Source organism: Dermacentor variabilis, chromosome 9 (assembly GCF_050947875.1).
Source record: "Dermacentor variabilis isolate Ectoservices chromosome 9, ASM5094787v1, whole genome shotgun sequence".
Classification (NCBI taxonomy): domain Eukaryota; kingdom Metazoa; phylum Arthropoda; class Arachnida; order Ixodida; family Ixodidae; genus Dermacentor; species Dermacentor variabilis.
The window spans coordinates 38108248-38126839 of record NC_134576.1 but is presented as its reverse complement, the minus strand read 5'-3'; the positions used below and the strand labels follow the sequence as shown (position 1 = coordinate 38126839).

General features: G+C 45.1%; 1 protein-coding gene and 1 long non-coding RNA gene across 3 annotated transcripts in view; one reads left to right on the top strand and one right to left on the bottom strand.

The window, feature by feature from the left end:
• Nucleotides 1–7873, top strand: part of LOC142592620 (uncharacterized) — a 24138-nt gene extending 16265 nt beyond the window's left edge. For both annotated transcript variants that reach the window (XR_012830741.1, XR_012830742.1), the window contains exons 3-4: nucleotides 3602–3693; nucleotides 7655–7873. This is a non-coding gene — a long non-coding RNA (uncharacterized LOC142592620). The remainder of the gene's footprint in view (nucleotides 1–3601; nucleotides 3694–7654) is intronic.
• Nucleotides 1–18592, bottom strand: part of Rab7 (RAS oncogene family member Rab7) — a 21866-nt gene extending 3274 nt beyond the window's left edge. The window contains exons 1-4 of the mRNA XM_075704158.1: nucleotides 18390–18592; nucleotides 8851–8910; nucleotides 3244–3370; nucleotides 1017–1235 (exon numbers count right to left, since the gene is read on the bottom strand). Of these exons, the coding sequence (XP_075560273.1) occupies nucleotides 1017–1235; nucleotides 3244–3370; nucleotides 8851–8903 (399 nt within the window). The 5' untranslated portion in view covers nucleotides 8904–8910; nucleotides 18390–18592. The remainder of the gene's footprint in view (nucleotides 1–1016; nucleotides 1236–3243; nucleotides 3371–8850; nucleotides 8911–18389) is intronic.

The following is an 18592-nucleotide window of genomic DNA, read 5'->3' as shown; positions in this document are numbered from 1 at the left end:
TCTGAGTTGCTCTGTTTATGGCACACTCAAGTGGTTGTTTTGTAGCGATATCTACATTACGCCAGGTTTTTGCCTCCTCGCCGTCGCCGCACTTTGAGCCGCGCCCACACTGTGACGTCATACCACGGCCCTGGATTCTCCAGCAACTCAGCTCGTCTCGACCACTGCTCCTGCCGTTGGGCGCTCGCCGCGCCCTCACACAGCATGGGCCTGTGTGCGGTCCGTGCTGTGTGACAACACACCACAGGCCTCGATTCTTCGGCGACTTGGCTTGCCGTGGTCGCGGCACAGCCACCACTCCTACAGGCACGCTTGATCGCCATTGACGATGTCGGCACAAAAGCCCATTACTTTACGGATCATAGAGTATTCATTGGTGTGAAAAATAAAGTTTTTCCCGTTGGTTGACCACGTCTCTCCTTTCTTAGTCTAGTGGGAATTCATTCTTGTTCATTTGAGTGCTCCAGCTCAGAGGCACTTTCGCTTTCGAACTGAGGGTGCGACAGATCCGTCAATCCTGATCACGTGGCTCCACCGACTGCTCTGGGAGCAGCTGAACGTTGGACTGGGGCAAGCTTTCTCACTCCAATCTCGGGAGGGCTCGTTATCACTGTGGTAGAAACCAGTTGAATGTGCCATTAATGTGAATACATGCACTGTAACAATTTATGGCAGCAAGTTGATGCTGTCTGTAACTTGGTATGCACTGCATGCATACACATTTGTCACATATTTTTCCTATGCATTTACAATACAAGAAACAAAGCTTCCAACACACGAAGCTACAATATTTCCACTGCAGTGGAACTCCAATGAAATGATGCCAGGGCACCATACATTATGACAGGCTCAAGTTTCGTACCATACGAATCGTAACAGCTACATAGAAAGTGGCATTAACGAACTTTCTTGCAGCTCCACCTGGGAAGCACAACAGGCCTTGAGCATGCTGTGCTCTCCTGTTCTATGGTCAAGTGAGCTCAACTTCACCCGACTAGTCGGCAAGGGGCACTCACCCCCCGGTTGTCGAGGTCGACCTTGTTGCCGATGACAACGAACGGGAAGTTCTCGGGGTCCCGAGGCGAGGCCTGGATGAGAAACTCATCGCGCCACGACTCGAGTGCCTTGAAGCTGCCTGGCACTGTGACGTCGAACACCAGCACGCAACAGTCGGCGCCCCGGTAGAAAGCAACGCCCAGCGACTGGAATCGCTCCTGGCCAGCCGTGTCCCAGATCTGGGCAGGCAGTGCGAGCAGATGACAAGGCAGGGCAGCGCAGGGCAACTCCGCTCTAGCGTGATTTGTGACAATGTATTTAAACATGTCTTGCCACACTTGCCAGCCGCGGTGGCACACTGAGCAAACATTTGGCAGTCGGGGATTAAGAAGAACCCAAGCTATTCTTTGCATGCGGTCACTCACCTTCGCAAGGTGGAACCATATAGCTATCGGGCACTAATTCACTCTATCCATTAAAAAAGAAAAGAAGAGAGAAAAATAGGGAAAGATTTCATCACATTTGCAGCATCTTCACTATTAAACGTGCGAACCAGCAAAGAGAACAGAATCTTGACAATTACGGAATTTTGAGATTAATAGAACTTTTTTTGCAGTTTCTTTAGAGTAAATGCAGACTGCCATGTGTGGTTTTTAATAAATCAATAAAATACAGCGCAAGCTTACGTATCTCCTCAATACAATGAGCAAAATGAGAACAAGGTGAAAGTAGGAGCCAATGTTTTGACAAGTGGACTTGTCTTTTTCAAGGAGAGATATGCTCTCATCAGCGCAGTATATTACACACACATGCGCGCGCGCGCGCGCACACACACACACACACAAACACACACACACACACACCGTATCTTCTGGTGTATAAGTCACGTTTTTTTCCTGAATTTTTCGTTGGTGAGTCTTAGAAAAGTGTTCCGTTCTTCCACAAAGAAATGCTGTCAAAATCTGACTGGATGCTATGGCCACGCGAATCGTGCTGGGTTAACCTCCTCTGGCAGTTGCTACGAGTTGCGTGCGCTCTATGGAGGTACTGGGTTCTTGTGATCTGAGTTGCTGAGTGCCACGCAAAGAGAACGGAGCAGCAACGCAAGCAGCGGCAGGCAGACCGCGAGTCGGCCGAGTCCGAAGTTTTTGCATTTGCAGACTGCTTTCAAGATATGGCACGCCACTGTGCAAACTATGCAGTTGCTACCCGAGTACAAGTCACCACCCCCTACCTCTCACTTTCCTCCCGTGTGCGCAATTAGATCACAGTCGCATGGGGAACGATGTTATCTCCCTCGACTTTATACGGAGCATCGCAGCGACCGCAACAGCAGAAATGCACCTGGAGTGTCCATATCATTGCTATTGGAATTCTATAGAAATGGCACCGATACGCTTGCGCGTGACTTGCGTTGACGAAGTGAAACATCACTATTTTTTACAGTGAAGCTGTATGTGGCTAGGTTCTGGAAAAAATTGCGTACATCTATCAAGCCATGTAGATACAGAATTTCTCCCCATACGTGGGCCAATCCCGAAGATGATGCAATACTGGTCTGACCCACAGTGGCAGGCTTTAAGCACTCTGCCAACTTCCAAAAATAAGTTTAATGTGTCTGCTTGTGGTTTGAGTGACCTCACAACCGTTACTGCACTGCAGGACGTCGACCAATGCACGATCGTCTTGGCTACGGTGAAGCAGTGTTTAATATTAATATTTTTAGCCATGTGCAAACAAAAATTTCCATTGCTATAAATGATACAATCCCTTATTTTCAGTCTCACTATAGAAGAAAAATATTGAAACAAAGAATTACCATTTATTTTTTAGATTTACCACATCTATTATGTTGAGATTTGATTCGACTAGTAAAATCTATTCTGCAGTCTTATTTAAGGACAGTTGTTTCCTGGAATTAGACTTTATGGTGACAGCTTCCTGCCAAGTTTCTGATACCAGATTTTTACCTCGAGCTCCAAACCCTGCTAGTTCATACTGTGGGTTGTTCTGCAATAAACAATCGAAGTTACAGATGTCAAGAATGCAAACTTTCTCAAGTCATGCTTTTATTAAAGGAACATTTTAGACAAAAACACCTTACAAGTATCACCTGGGAGTGAAAACAGTGTTGAAACAAAGAAGGAATTAGTGAAACAATGCGAATGCACAATGGCAACCCACAGCACAAGTCGGTACCAGCTCGGCCAGCTTTCACTTCTGTCGTCTTGAAACTGGTCCACTCACCTGCATGGTGACGAGCCTGTCTTCGACCATGACTTCTTTGGTGAGGAAGTCGGCACCAATGGTGGCCTTGTACTGATTGCTGAATTTCTTGTTCACATACTGGTTCATCAGCGAAGTCTTGCCCACCCTGAGCCACCATAAATACAGGCACCAGGCTAAGAACAGGTAGTGGACAGGTTGCACAGTCATGCACCAGTATGAGCTCAATACATAAAAAAAGGTTATTAAGGAGCATATCCACGGCAACATTGTTATCAGAAGAACACATATTCATGTTTGTTCAATAATTTACTTTGCTGTCTCATGACAACATGAATACAGAGTAATGCTCTTCACTGAAAACCAGTTCTCCCCACAGCGGCTGCACCGCCCACCAATCTGTTTACCACTCACCACAAGTTCACCAAAGCTCATCCTATTGGGGAAACAGAATTAAAAGTGATGTAGAAGGTGAGTAAATCACTTTTCTAGTGCACTCCCCAAACAACTGGGTAGTAAATCAGGCATGGGGAGGTGCCATCACACCTCAGAGCTATCAGCAACCCAAACTTTTGTACTTCATTTTTTTTTTGAAAATTCGCAATTTGAGAATTTGGTAAAAGGATTCCAGGTCCTAAGTCAAATTCAATTTACTACAATCACTAGAATTTATTAGAATTTAACCTTTTTTCTCAAATTAAACGAATTTCAGCAGAAGCTGTAAGATGCAGAAATGCTCTTAAGACATTTGAATAGGTGAAATCGGTGTTGGTCCCAAGCTAAACCTTCCTCTTAAGAGGAGAGCTTCACAAGGGCAAGGATGGTTGCTGCAATTACTGAAATAACGTTCTTGAACGACCCTTCGTGTTTTATGTTGCGTGCCATGCTCAGGACAGCAAATAGGCAGCAGGAACTTTGAACTCCTAAAGTATATTGAGGCTAGCGATTGGCAGGGGTTGCAGGACTGGTACCCAGGAGAGACTTGTGGCAATCCACATTACTATCTGGAACTGCTATCTGGGGGTCACGGTCCTGAAGCATCTTGCAGGATAACATTTAGAAGGCTAGCATGTACCGCTGTTTTCGCACCAAATGAGATTGTGCTTTCGCCATGAAACAGCAAAGATGAGAAACAGGAATCACTGCATGCACTTTGTTTACTTCGAGCAAGTAACATGTTTCTACCATCGAAAAGAGCAAGTGAGTGCCTCTAGTTGTGCAATTTTTATGTGCAAATATGAATTTACTGCGATGCTTTCAGCTCTAGTGGTGCCGTCCGTAGCAAAGAAAAGGGCCTGCATATTCTAACATTTTTGTACCAATGCACTACTGATTGGTTTGGCACTTTTGTGAAGGACCAGTCACTCTTGGACAAAGTATCCATCTGCAACTGTCACAATGTGACCAAGTTCTGCAACCTTATACCGCTGACACATGAGTGAACTAAGTCCTTTGAAGTAAACACCTTTACCTTGCATTAAAGGACCCTTTACGAATAAGAGTTGGCTAGTGACACACGGTAGAGTGCGGCTTCTTGTGTATTTTTTTTTTCAGTAAGTACCACAGCAAAACAGAAGGCACTGCTAGTTTAAACAAACAAAACGCTAAAGGGTGTTTATCTGGACAATGTAAGATAAAAAGCATAAAAACCTGCCGCAGCATTACTTCCACATTCGTTATCAGTGTGGTTTCTTGTTAATAGCGAAAGTACTACCCCTGTCAAGTGGGCAAGTTAAGTGCACTTACAGGGAGTGCACTTCGGGACCTTGAGTGACACTTTAGGCTACGTGGTGCTAAATGGGAAAACAAAGCTCTCGGAGTTAAAAAAGGCGACAGTCTAAGAGCGCATTTTTTGAAGATGTAGATTTAAAAACAAAAACAAAAAAACATCCAAAGCTATTGTTCTACTTTGTAATATACATAAAAACTATAATGTATATTTTCTCAACAAAAACGAAAAGGTTTATAAAAGTGCTGCAAGTCAATGCCAGTCAAGATGAATGTCTAGTCAATTCAGAACAACATGGTGTGCGAAGAGACTGCATTTGATCCTGCTAAAACAATATGAGCAAGTATTGTTCCGATTATTTTGTTAAAAGCTGTTCAAGAACTAAAATGAACTTGTGTGCCTTTTTTATGCATTACATTTTGTATTGTATAGTGCATAGCCCCGCTGGCAGCGGGCCTATGCACTCAGCCAGCAAAGTACACCCTTCGCCAAGTACACTCCACTTGGGACGTTTAGACTTGGCAAAGTGCACTTCAACCCAGCCACACACTCCGCAAGTGCACTTAACTTGCCTGCTTGACAGGGGTATACAATTTAGTTCAACAGCGATGGGCAATAAGCAAATGCGCTGCTAGCGCTGGAGTGCAGCCAGCCTTGAACTGCCTTGTCTAGTCAGGCACCTGAACAGACTAGCACTACAGACAGGCCATGGGTAGAGCCACGGCTTGCTAGAGGAGGAGGACAAACTTATTTTGACAGGGCATTTTGGACCTCCCAGGCCCACAACCCCACTGCACTCAAACATTCCATGTTTAACAACTCTGATGCTGGCAGTCCGGCTGGCAGCTATCTTCTGCCTTGCCGGGTCTGTGGAGTGTAGCGAGACCTCCCAGTCCTCCCAGGTTTGAAGTGGTAACGGCCCGTCGGGGGAAGGAAAACCCGGGCAGGCAGGAGTATATAGGTGAGGTTTGCTTTCGGCACATTGCACAGAGGACAAGGTGGGATGCGGTAGGTATGGTCCGCATTTGCAGACGGCACCATAAGTGTTGCTCTCTGGTAGTGAGGGAAGAGGGGGGGGGGGGGGTATATATTTGCCTCTCTGCATGAGCATTTGCGATTAGGTCAGCGAAGGTACAAACGCGTTCCCTCGAGAAACCCCCATGAGGTCCGCCTGTGCCCGGTTTCTCGACACTCGAGCTAATGAACCGGCAGCCTCGTTGTCAGGGTGTCTTAAGTGCGTGAGCACCCATAGGAGCTGAGGGCTTCAGCATAGGGGAGAGTTCTGGGTCAGTATGTGGAAGGTGGCATGGTGAACTCTGTCCCTAGCATAATTTAGCAGTGCAGTTTAGAAACACTCAGAATGTAGGTGGCACTGTAACTGCACAGCGCTAACGACTTGGAGACGACAGCAGCGCCGCTACGAGCACCGCTTCGCTTGACCTGCATGTTGGTTGGCACACTGCCTATACACGGGGGTTGTTCAATAAAGACAGATCCTCCGAAACATTTCTGAACATTACTACTCAGAACTTTGGTTGCCTTCAAAGTATTCTCCACTGAGCGCAGTGCACTTGTCCCAGGCATTTCTGCCATTCATGGAAAACATGGGTGAAGCCATTTTTGGCCATCTGGTTGAAAACTGCCTCCAAAGCCTTGACTGTGTTCTGGGCCGTATCAAAATGATGTCCCTTCAGTTCCTTTTTTGCTGTGGGGTACGAAAAGAAGTCGCAGGGGGCAAGGTCAGGACTATAGGGTGGGCAGGGATTTATGTTTTTCCGAGACAGAAATAGTACCACAGTGTTCGCAACGTGAGCCCTTGTGTCATCAGGGTGAAGTTTCCAATTTCGCAAGAGTTCGGGCCTCTTTCGCGAGACGTGTTCTCTTACGAGTGCCCAAAACACTTCTCTAGTACTAAGCGTTTACCATATGGCCTGTAAGAACTGAATGGGCGCAGACCATTCCCTTGTGGTCGAAAAATGTGATCACCATTGCCTTGTTTACAGATCTTTGCACATTAGCCATCATTGGACGAGGCTGCCCCTTTTCAACCCACCGAGTGCTTTGACACTATCTTTGGGTCATAGCAGTATACCCAGGTCTTGTCTGCAGTAATAATGGTCTTCCATAAGTCTTCACCTTCTAGGCACCACTTCCACTCGAGACAAACGTCTACATGGTCCTGTTTCTGGACTAGAGTGAGCAGGCGAGGGATCCACTTTGCACAGATTTTGGACATGTGAAGACTATTTCAAAATTTTGTGGGTGTTTCCTACTGAAATCTCCAGGGGTTGGGCAAGTTGCCTGACAGTAAGGCATCCATTGGTTTTTATCATTGCAGCTGCTGCATTGATGGTTTCCTTAGAAAGGGCTGCAAAAGGTGCACCATCCCCTCCCTGCAACTGAGGGTTGTCCCTGCCTTCTGAAGTCCTTAAACCACTAAAAATATGTTGCACGAGACATAATATCCTGACCAAATGCATGAGTCAAATCTGCAAACATTTCTGTGGCCGTTTTGTTAAGCCGCACAGAAAACTATCGCATATCGTCGTTCACACAGAGTTGCCATCGGTCACACAACCAGCACACTTGGAGGCTATGACATGCTAGCTCATGTATGGATGCATATTGCTGCTGCCGCATTAGAGTGATGTGACCTCCGGTGGAAATTAATGGTGTCATAACGTTTACAAATTATGCCAACAGATGACGCAGCAAGCGCACACTGAAGAGTACCAGACCCAGTCTCAGACTTTATTGAACAACCCTCGTATTTTATTTCACTAACGCTGAACACTGTGCTGATGAAACTGGACGAAGAGAACTCTCAGACAAAGCTGCCGAAAGCAAGCACAATGATGCCACGATGGCGACATCTGTGACGGGGTCAGTTGTATGCATTTGAAAGTATGGCTGCAATAAACATTCCCTTTGAGACTAATTAGGCGTCTGCGAACTGCAAGAAACGTTACTGGAAGCAATTAAATTACCACCAACACTACAAAGTGTGCTTTTGTGCTGTTGATGGTCTGTGCCGAGGCTACACCTTTACCTCCATAAAAGTGGACATCTCCCTTCCCACAAGGGATCCCTACCAGAATAGAGCTACTCCTTTGTTGTGTGTCAACCCATGCGTCTCAAGTACTAGAGACTCACTGGTGCGCATGTGCCTTTACATACAGGGCATCTTTTATCGTCAAAATAATTTTGTAATTCGCCTGTGGCACGTACCACATTTCAGCTCTTGAGCTAGGAATCGCATCCATTTCCTTTGAAAGCCTTATCCACTTGGGAGGAATTCTGAGCACGACCCTAGTTTCACGATATGCATTCCAAATGTTTGCGACAAAATGCATTGGTGTGTTTCAGTAACTTTTTCAGCTTGAATGCATAAAAATGCATTTCGTTAAAAAATTAAGTGGAAAAGCAGCATATTTTAACAGCAAGTTTGACAGCACTTAGCTAAAGCTAGTTTTGAAATTCATTCCAAGTGGATGTGCCATTGGTTTTAACTTGTGTAGTGTGATATATTGAAGTTTTTCAGTGATTCAATTGTGCATTTTGTGCAATCGTGCATTGCCCAAAAGATTTTTTCATTTTTAGAATTTGTTAGTTGGGGGATCGACCTATATTGCGGTCCGACCTATAGTCCGGTTTTTATGGTACATTGGCTTCACACAATTTTCTGTGGCTTGCTCCACTAAGGCACAAGACTGGCTGGTGTGCCAGCCCTGACAATTACAGTCAACATTAATGTTCATTAATGGACTGCTACAGTGATTGCACATGTAGACGAACCAGCAATTGCCCCACTCCTACACTAACACTGTTAGATTCAAGAACATAAATGCTATGAGACCAGCATGTTTGAAGTTTGGAGAGGCCTTCAACTTGATACATACCCACTTTCCCCAAGGATGATGACCTTAAGTAGCACCTTCTTTCTGGACGACATTGTGAAGCTGGAAAGGAAAAACAAAAGTATAAGGAAATGCAGTACTGCCACGAGAAAGGTGTGTGCAGTTTTCCAGACACATACTTCACATGGTTAAACGAAGTAAAGCAATGTTTGTCAGGACTACAGTTGCACAGAAATGTAACAATAGTATGCGTCAGATACGAGCTTTCAATACAACAAATCATTTTCAAAAATTAGTGAGACGTCAAATCGTGCACCTTGCAATATACCTCTTCATAAATACCTACAGGCTGAACAAAGGATAGTAGCAACAAAAGTTGCCATATGCACTTGGAAAAAGCTGCAGTTTATCCTGTTAACATGAAGATGACAATGGCTGCCATGCATAACAGCACACGATTATGAGTGCTCAGTCAAGTGCATGGGGACTGAGGGTGATTTAAACCAGAGGTGATGGAAGACTGACAAGATGTGCAAAAAAAAAAAAAAAAAAAAGAGAAAAATGCGACCAACAGTAGCTGCCTATGTGATGCAAAGCACTTATTTGTAGAGAACTGTTGTATGAATAATGCTACTTGTGTAGCGAACAGTATTATGTAGAGATTATATGCTGTAGTGTATATTTATAAGTAAAACAATGCTTCTAATGGCAAGATATAAGATTGAAAGCACACTAATTTAGACTGCACTATCACCGGAAGTGGTCAACAAAACAGCAAGAGACCCTGCCCACCCATAACAAGTGGTGGATGCACTCAGCAGATTGACTGCATTAAAATGGCGCACTTGAGGTGCTAAAACAGGCAGAAAACTTGTTTGAATCCCATCTTTGTATCCCTGGCCTGCACACAGTCACTGCGCTACCGTGACCTCAAGCCTCAGTCACTGCTGAACAGGAGAAAGGAATGCAAATTAACAGCAGAAGGATTGAAAAGCAGGCAAGTTAGAATCTATCCATTCATGGGCAGCGCACAAGCTAACAAAACACGAGAAATAATACAGGACAAGTGCTTTCCAGATTCTAGTGCATGTCCTGTATTTCTCGTGTTTTGTTTGTTTCTGCCCTGCCAAAGAATGAATGCAAATGAATGTAAAGGTATATCTGGCACGTCACGGGAAAATAATTCTGCGGCTATTATCCCCTGGGTGATACTACTGCCTTCATGTGACAGTGCTCAACCAGCCAATCAGCACATGCTGGGCGCGAATCTATCGCCAAAAGTGATCAACGCAGAATGTGTCCCCTGGTGAAACAAATTCTGTATTCCTGGTGCAGTTCACATGCTGTGGAGGTACATGATGGCACAGGAACTTTCAGGCGCTACAGAAGAGTAAGAAAGGGAGGGCACTCCTTTTTTTATATTCAGTGAGACTTTAGCCAATTTGCGCTCTAGTATAGAGAATCTCATTTTGAAATAGAGGCAGCTGCTCATGTGTAGAACGAACATCAATGGCAGTGTCAAGGTTGTTTCCTGTTCAAATGAAGGAACACACCTTGTGGATGCTCTGAGGTCTCATGACTTACCACATGCATGGTAAACAGTGCATCAAATGATGCATGAAGACTATATGACGAGAAGATGACAAGGGTTGCAGGCGTGGGGATTGAATTGCATGCAAGGAGAAACTAAAAGCACAGCTAGAATCCTCGCGAACATTGTGTAGGTGGTCTGTTTTTGAAAGCAAACGCTTGCCCACCCCAAACACACGTGGCATACTACATGCTGCACGATCGAGCAGATGAATAACAATGTTTATTTCAGGTGATGCATTTTTAGGGCATGCACTTGTAATCAATGGATAATCCCACTATAGCTTATCACTGTTGGCAATCACTACCCAACAGTGTGTTACTGTGTTGGCATTTTCAAATTCCTAGATTTTTCCAGTTCTGCAGAAAGTTTCTATATCAAATTCCCAGACAGCCTGACACTGAATGTTCAGGTGCAATAAAAAAATGGTGATTTCTAGCTTGCCAACCTGCCACGCACGCCTGTAATTGTCAACAACCTCTAGAAAGCTCTAGGACAGTTTGAATGCAGCATCATATCTGAATTGTGTTCCATGATACTCCAAGCACCCAGCCAGGCTTGCCATTACAAAACCAGCAAAATGACCATTACTTGCTGACAGCATAGATTTAGTTCAAAACTGCTTCCTACTGGCATACTGCTAGCTGCGCCATAGCTGCTGTAGGCAGTAATTCTTTTATTCAAAGCAACAGAGATGAAATTTTTCTCTCACGAATCTTCCACAACATTATTTCCCTGGAAATTCTAGGTTTTCCCCAATGGTAACCCCTGCCTAAACAGTAGCTCTTCCAAGCTGCATCTGTATGAAAATGTATTAATAACAAATGGAAACTTAAGACTTCAAACTCTTGTCACAAGGCACTTTTCAATGGCTATCGAATCAATGGCCTTCGCAGTTCTTTCACAGCATACTGCAATAAACAGTCACTGCCACATGACAAACCTTAAAATCAAGATGTTTTTGTCACGTGACACTAAACAGTCGTGGATCGGCTTTGCCACTGGCAGTTTGAATTTTCGAAACTGACACCCAAATTTCAAAGCAATACAAACTATCGTATCCAAGTTAAGAGCACCACTAGCAAAATTCAATTTTTTTCACACCTCCATATGCCTTTTGTTGGCAACGGTTGGATTTAAGTGCTCTGGTAACATTGAGTATGTTGTATCAGTATTCCTTTAAGCATGCAAACGTAAAGTATGCAGACCAAGTGCTCAGTATGTGAAAGCAACTAGCTGAATGTACCATTGCTACCGACCTTATGTGCGCCTGTCATGGTATATTTGCTTTTAGCTGCCGTTTTATTAGAACTCGTGTAGAGTGTCCCTTGGCACATGCTATAATGTACTTCATGGAACTGCCAAATAAATAGAACAAAACTTTGCAACTCTTATCTTACTAAATCACATTGTAAGCCACCAAAATATGTTGTAAATAATGAATGAATGCTTTTGGAATAAGACTGCACTGTACATAGATGCAGAAGAGGTTTACTTTGGTATGTTTCCACAGCGGTTCTCATTCTTTAAAATGTGCTGAGAATAATCAGATACTGCCTGAAGTCCTTGTGCCACATCACATGGGATTTCCAAAGGTGTGACTAGTGCCACTGACGCACATGAATGGCACAGTAGGCTTAGAGCTACTGAAACCAGCAGGTGACAATTGTGTGTGTGCGAATTGCACTGTGCAAATGGTGAAAGCCCGCACCAAAGGCGTATTGCAATGCATGTTTTTTAGATGAGGAAATCTGCAGCTGCATAAACGAGACGGAACTTTCACAGCATCGTGCCTCCACAGCTGCTGCAGTTGCATGCCGAGGTTAAATGGACAGAACAGATTGCCAAGGTTCCTATTTATTCGGTGCAGACGAAGTGCGTTATCCATAGTAATGAGGCTGCACTTGAACAAAGAAATGTGAAACATTAATACATTTTTCAACGTATCCTAATGGTGAATACTATGATAAATGTGATAGTAACTACACAGCAGCATAAGTGATTAAAAAATAAATAAAGAGAGCATGACACTAGCTGTAGTATACGAGTTTGTTTCATTGAAGTGTTTACCATACTTACGAGTTTACTTCTAGGTTAACATGCTATCATTTGTGCTGGTCGTTTCGCTATAATAAAAAATTGTAGTATAAAAAAATGCTGCTGTGCAATGATGGACAGGCTACAATTTTTATAAAGTTATACTCAAAATGCCAAAATGCCACTTTTTAGGAGCAATTTTTCGTACCCTGATAGGTGCATTAAATATCAGAAGATGGAAAACGTGCTTTTAAAGAAAAAACTAATTTAATGACAACGAAGTACAGCAGACCTAAGCTTATAGGTTAGTGAAAAAAATATTCCGATTACGAAGCACATAGTTGCAAATGACGGCGTTTTTGCATTTCGCCTCCATCGAAATAGCCACTGTGATCGAACCCACAATGTTGAGTTTGGCAGAGCAACACCATAGCCCTACTATGGCGGGTGGGATTCGTGATCAGCCGGGGGCAGGCAACATTAGTACCCAGATTTAAGGAGTGACAGGTTTTTACTAGTGAAAGGGAAACGTTGGCTTAAGACTGCCACAGCTATACAGGCATTTTGTTTCACAGATGGGCTTGAAAGTGCAAACGGTTGCCTGGCTGTAACAAGTGGGTGTGACAAGGTAGCAGCATTCATATTTTTGGACTTATTAAATGGCATAAAAGCAAATGCGATGCGCACAGTTGTCTTTATTGTCATCCTATGCAACATATAATCTTATGCAGTACATTCACAAGGAGTGCAAAAATGAAAACTGCAGTTTATGCAAATACACACAGTGGGACATTGACGCAGTGAAGTCAGGTGGAAGAACACAACGTTCAATGTCAGTCGAAGGAAGAATGGCAAGGTTTATGCAGAAGGAAGTACGACGTAAAAGAGTGGTAAAATTGACTATTCACCCAATCCATTCCTGGAAATTGGTGCATGCAGATGTACTTACATGCAAAGCAATGTATGTGCCAAACGTATCAAAAATAATTTCCTTTACGCAGCTAAAAGTATTCTGCTAAAGCATACGTTTTCAAAGCTACAGAAATTTTACCACACTTAATATACAAAAAGAATGGCAATTAGCAAGGATGCAGTTTGCGAAACATTGTTCTAATATGGACACAAAATATTCTAATATGACAGTTATTTTGAAATGCTGGATCTTGCGTCGCCTAAGACTAGACTTCATGACATCAAAATTTGCTCACATCATGTACGAAGACTAGTTACGAGTTCATTGCTCATGAAAAAAAAAATAAACTGTGCCGCACACATTCCCTCTCACTGTACTTCTGAGGTTTTTTTTACATGCCAAAACTAAGGCGTTACGAGGCATGCCGTGGTAGGGGACGCCAGGTTAATTTCGACCACCTGCACTTTTTTAATGTTCGCCCAACGACTGCACACAGGTGGTTTTTGCATTTCGGCACCATGGAAATCGGACGTGGCTGCTGTACCGATCAAAAGGAGCGAGCCAATGTAATGGCATCTACCTTCTCGGTAGAGAAACTGGTCTGCAGAAACAAGCATTGCTATACATTACCTGGGACAGTGGGACGACTGCCAGTATGTTTTAGTGCTTTGAGAGTATTAACATTTATTTAGCACAAAAATAAATAAAAACAATGAAGACCAGCTAAGATGGGCAGATGCAGCAAAATAACATTAATTTATGCACAGCTATACGGTGGATTCGAAAAAGTTCAGGATTCTTCTGACAAAGAAAATACAGTGTGTACAGTGTAATCCGCAATCGTGTAGTGCATTGTTTCTTCTGTGCCTTTTTTATAGGTGCATCATGCCCCTGATGCTTGTGGGCTTTTATATTAATTGTTTTTACTGCAACAGTTTGGTAAATAACTTATTTCTAACATTGTTGCAACTGCCCTCTATCTTACGTATAGCTATAGTAAGAAGGTCATGTCAGTGACTTTAGGTCATTTAGTGGCAGCAGCTGATGACAAGTTGCTTTAGGCATTAATTTGGAGATACACGCAGTGCTATAACAAACTATGTGCTATAACTATAACTGCTATAACTATAACAAAGCATGAGGCTATTTTAAATATATGCCACAAACCGATTTTACCTCCATTATGTGCCTAGACTGTCACAAGACAAATTATGCCACACAGAATAAATGCCATGATTTCCATCACAAATGCCAGTTCAGTGAAGCTCCCTTCCTGCACATACTGCTGCCCATATGCTTTGCAAGAATTCCTCAGATAACATTGTACAACAAAGCCGTTTTTATAGCAGATTGCCCATTACTCCCGTTTTGCAAAGTTTTACACTGACTGTGCTTACTCCCCTATAATGCCTTTCAGCCCTGAGGGATACTGAAACCAGAGAAAAAACTATGAAAGAGCATAGCACAAGGCGACTGACGCCAAACAAGTAGCCCCAACATGCGATTGTCACATCAAAGTGAGTGGTAGGTTTCACTGCTTCTGCTCAGACGAGTCGTGGTAGAGTAACCAAGCAAGTGCAGATCAATTAAATTCCAGGAACCAAACATTCCAGGCCAATACACAAGTTTTCAGAGGTCACAAGCAGGGTCAACAATGATAGAGGAAGAAAATGGAGGGAATGGCTTCAGAGAGAGTTCGCTTGCCAAAAATAGTTTGTCCATAATTAAAACCTTATACAGTGCAAGTCCAACATGCCGCCAAAGTTAGAGAATAAAGGGGGATACAAGCTCTATTTTTCGTTAGTCGCAATCATACACAGCAATGGACATTGAAGCGAGAGAAAGCAACGCTGAAACTATGTTTAACAGAAGTGTAGAAATATAATAAAGGGAAATGAAACATTGAGAAGTAACTCGCCAAAGGGGAAAGCCAAATCCACATCTGCATTACGTAAATAGTGTTGTACCATTAAGATATTGTGGCAATCATCCTGTACATTTTCTTGGGTTGTTAGCCTTGGGAAAGTCAACCAGCGCTGCTCACAGCCAAGGCGGACAGGGAATGTCTCTTCAACTGCAGACATCACGTAGCATGCGAGCTTAGGTGCATCCTCACGCGCTATCTCATGGCATCAAGACTGCCAAATTTGAGGCCCTCATTATGCAATCTAGAAAAGCACCAGATGTTTCTCTTGAAGGCAATATAAAAATTAGCTTTGTTCTACACTGCACAGTGCTTGCACTGACCTGCCTTTTGAAAGAAGCACTGGTGGAGCCTTGACACCCTGCCACACGTGGGGAGTGGATCTATCCCAGCTCCGATTTCATTATTTAAAGGAGATCACCGGTAACAAGCTTCTCACAGCCAGGGGAACAAAATGTGTGGCTACTTCCCAGCCACAGTTAACAGTCCCGTGCTACCTTATCAGAGCCACCATAAAATGGGCCACTGCTTATCACCAATAAGTCAACAGCCAGCTATTGACTGAAACCATGGGGCACGGCCATTGATTGCAGTGCTGAACAAAGTCAGCAGCTGATACAAAGGGCATGGACAAGTGAACATACAGATGACCGCCACAGGAAACCACAGGAGAACATGTGGCTGCAAATTCCTGCACAATTCTGGAATGACTTAACGGCGCCCTTGTAACGTTCATGCAAAGGAAAATGCTTGGCTCATAAGAAAATTCTCTTAGCACAGTCAGCTCTGTAATTCGACATCGGTTATTTGAACACACCGAAAAGTACCGTCTAGAAACCATACATTGCTATGAAAAAAGAACTTTAGCTGAAATGCGAAAGCAAAGCACCTTGGTTAAGCTCCACCGGCATCCCCTCATGCATGCAGCAGTTACTAAAGCTTGAAAACAAGAAATTCAGCAGACAGCACTACTGGTTTGCTGGGTGTGAAGCTGTTTATTTTTCTTTCCAGAGCATTACTTTTCCTTTCTCTCCAACAGCTGAGACAGCATTTAAACATATTGGCGCTAGCCAGCATGCAAAGGTTGAGTTGTGCTTTAAGAGCAAGAAGCAGAAAGACTGACTACTTCAAGCAATAAAAACATTTGAATTCGGTCACTTTGTTGCCGTTAGTCAAATAAACCTCTTTGATAACTTGACCAAACCTTGCGGCCCCACAAGAGTTGGATTAGTGGGCGTCAGGTGTAGCAAAGATAACATGTATTTGCAAGCAAAGCTGCAACCGTTCCGGTGCACGTCTTTGCAGCACTCCGAGTGATGGCCATGCTGTTAAGTGTGTTAACTGGTTGCCCAGCTTGAGCACAGCACAGAGGCACGCACATATCGAGGCGTGTGCATGCTGCTGAAAGTCAGCAGAGTAGGGACGGCGCAAAAGCATGCCTGAAATACAAGACCACAGCTCAGCCAAAGAAGCGCACTGGCTGTTTCAGACAATTAAGCAGTCTCGAGTCGGCACAACAAATGTGGAAGGGATGCGTGCATCTAAAGAGCTACTGACGTTATAAACATCGACCTGAACACAATGCGGCGTGGGCGTCGCAACAAAAAGGGGCAGTGGAATGTCAAGGTGCTAAGCATGCAAATTGCGATGAAGCGTAGATTGTAACAAGCTGGCCACCACGCAAGAGTTGTATGTTCGGGTCAGAACGACTCGATGCTGCTGCATAAGAGATGATTAGGTGGTTGCGAGTAGAGATTCCCTTAGTTTACAGGCGAGATAATAACTAGGCACGGCGTAATTGGGATTTGGAGCGGGTGTTGGCCAACAAAGGCCAGGCCGACAAGTTCACAAAAAGTGCTTACGCTGACTCCGCGACAGTGTACACCCTCCAGATAACGTCGGTGACAAGAACGACAGACAGAACGGCAGGCAACGCTGCAGAGATCACGCAACACAACGCGGTCGGCACGCGCACGCAAGCCTTAGCAGCGCCCGATACCGCCTCGTCATCACATCCTCGGACTCGCTCTCAGCTGACGAGTGCCGAAAGACTGCGCAACAGCAACCGAGGGGAAACGACACCGCCGCAGCTCAAATCCAGTTCGGACGCTGCTGCACTTCCGCGACGCGCACAGGAAAATAGCTGCCGCGGCTGTTAAGACAAAGGAGCCAGTTGGAACACAGCCCGCCGTAGCACGCAGAGAACTACGTCTCGATGTAGAAGACGAGCACCAGCTTAAAAAAAAAAAAAAGAAAGAAAGATGTACGAGTGCGTTCAGTGACACCGCCGGTTGAAGTGACCGCGGAGGAAACAAAACCAAAAAGCGCGAAGCGGAAAAAACATGCTCGGGCGAAATGGAGAGCGATGAGCGACTAGTCCGTCGACTGACTCACGCGTTGGTGATCTTGACACGCTTTCCAACGCGTCACGGGCATTCGCACGGTCGCAGTGCGCGCGAGGCAGACCTCCGGGAGCACGCCCGGCGGCTGCGAGCGCACGTCCAACGCGGAATCGACCCGCAATCGCGCGGGGGGCGGAAAACGAAAGAGAAAAAGCGAGCGACGGCCGCGGGCTGAGGCTGTCACCTCCCGCCGGTCCCAACCGCGACTGCACGAATTACGATCGGGGCCGCCCGATCCCTCACAATGCATCGCGAAGGTGGGTGGATGCGCGGCTGCACGAGATTATCAGCGTGACCGCTTCCTTGCGCAAGGCAGAGCACAGAAAACGCCAAAGCACCCTGCCAGAAGAGCAGGGTGGGGAAGTCTTGGCAGCGACGGGCGAAGTTGTCCCAAGCGCCGCTTGGGCGAAATAGGCTCGAGGGAGCCTGTTTGGCCAACAGCTGATTTGTCAGCGCAGCCCACGGCAGAGCTTGGCTCGTCATTGAAGGACGGCCCTCCGCGTCTCTGCGCGGGCTTTGACAGGCGATGTGACCGTCGAGCAGCGCCTTCCCATCAAAGGCCACAAAGCGTTCCTGTCCCCAACGCAGGGGCTGCGGAGTGCGACGCAACCGTATGCACACGCTGCCGACGTCTGGCAGACGAGTCCCCGACCCGCTGGCTTAGGCTTAAAACGACGCCGAGTCGACAAGTGTCTCAAGGAAAAATATTTTTACCTAGACGATGCCGAAGGGTGCCGGGCCTTGGGAGCTGGGGCGTCACAACGACGAAGGTGGGACGCTCAGGGCCGTCACAGCCGCACGGGGGGTTCCCTACTCCGGGAGGGGAGAAGCGTACAATTTTTCACACAGTCTGTACCTACGATACACAACCAGAGAAAAGGACACACCGACTAAACCAAGATGGCGCAGGTCTTGAA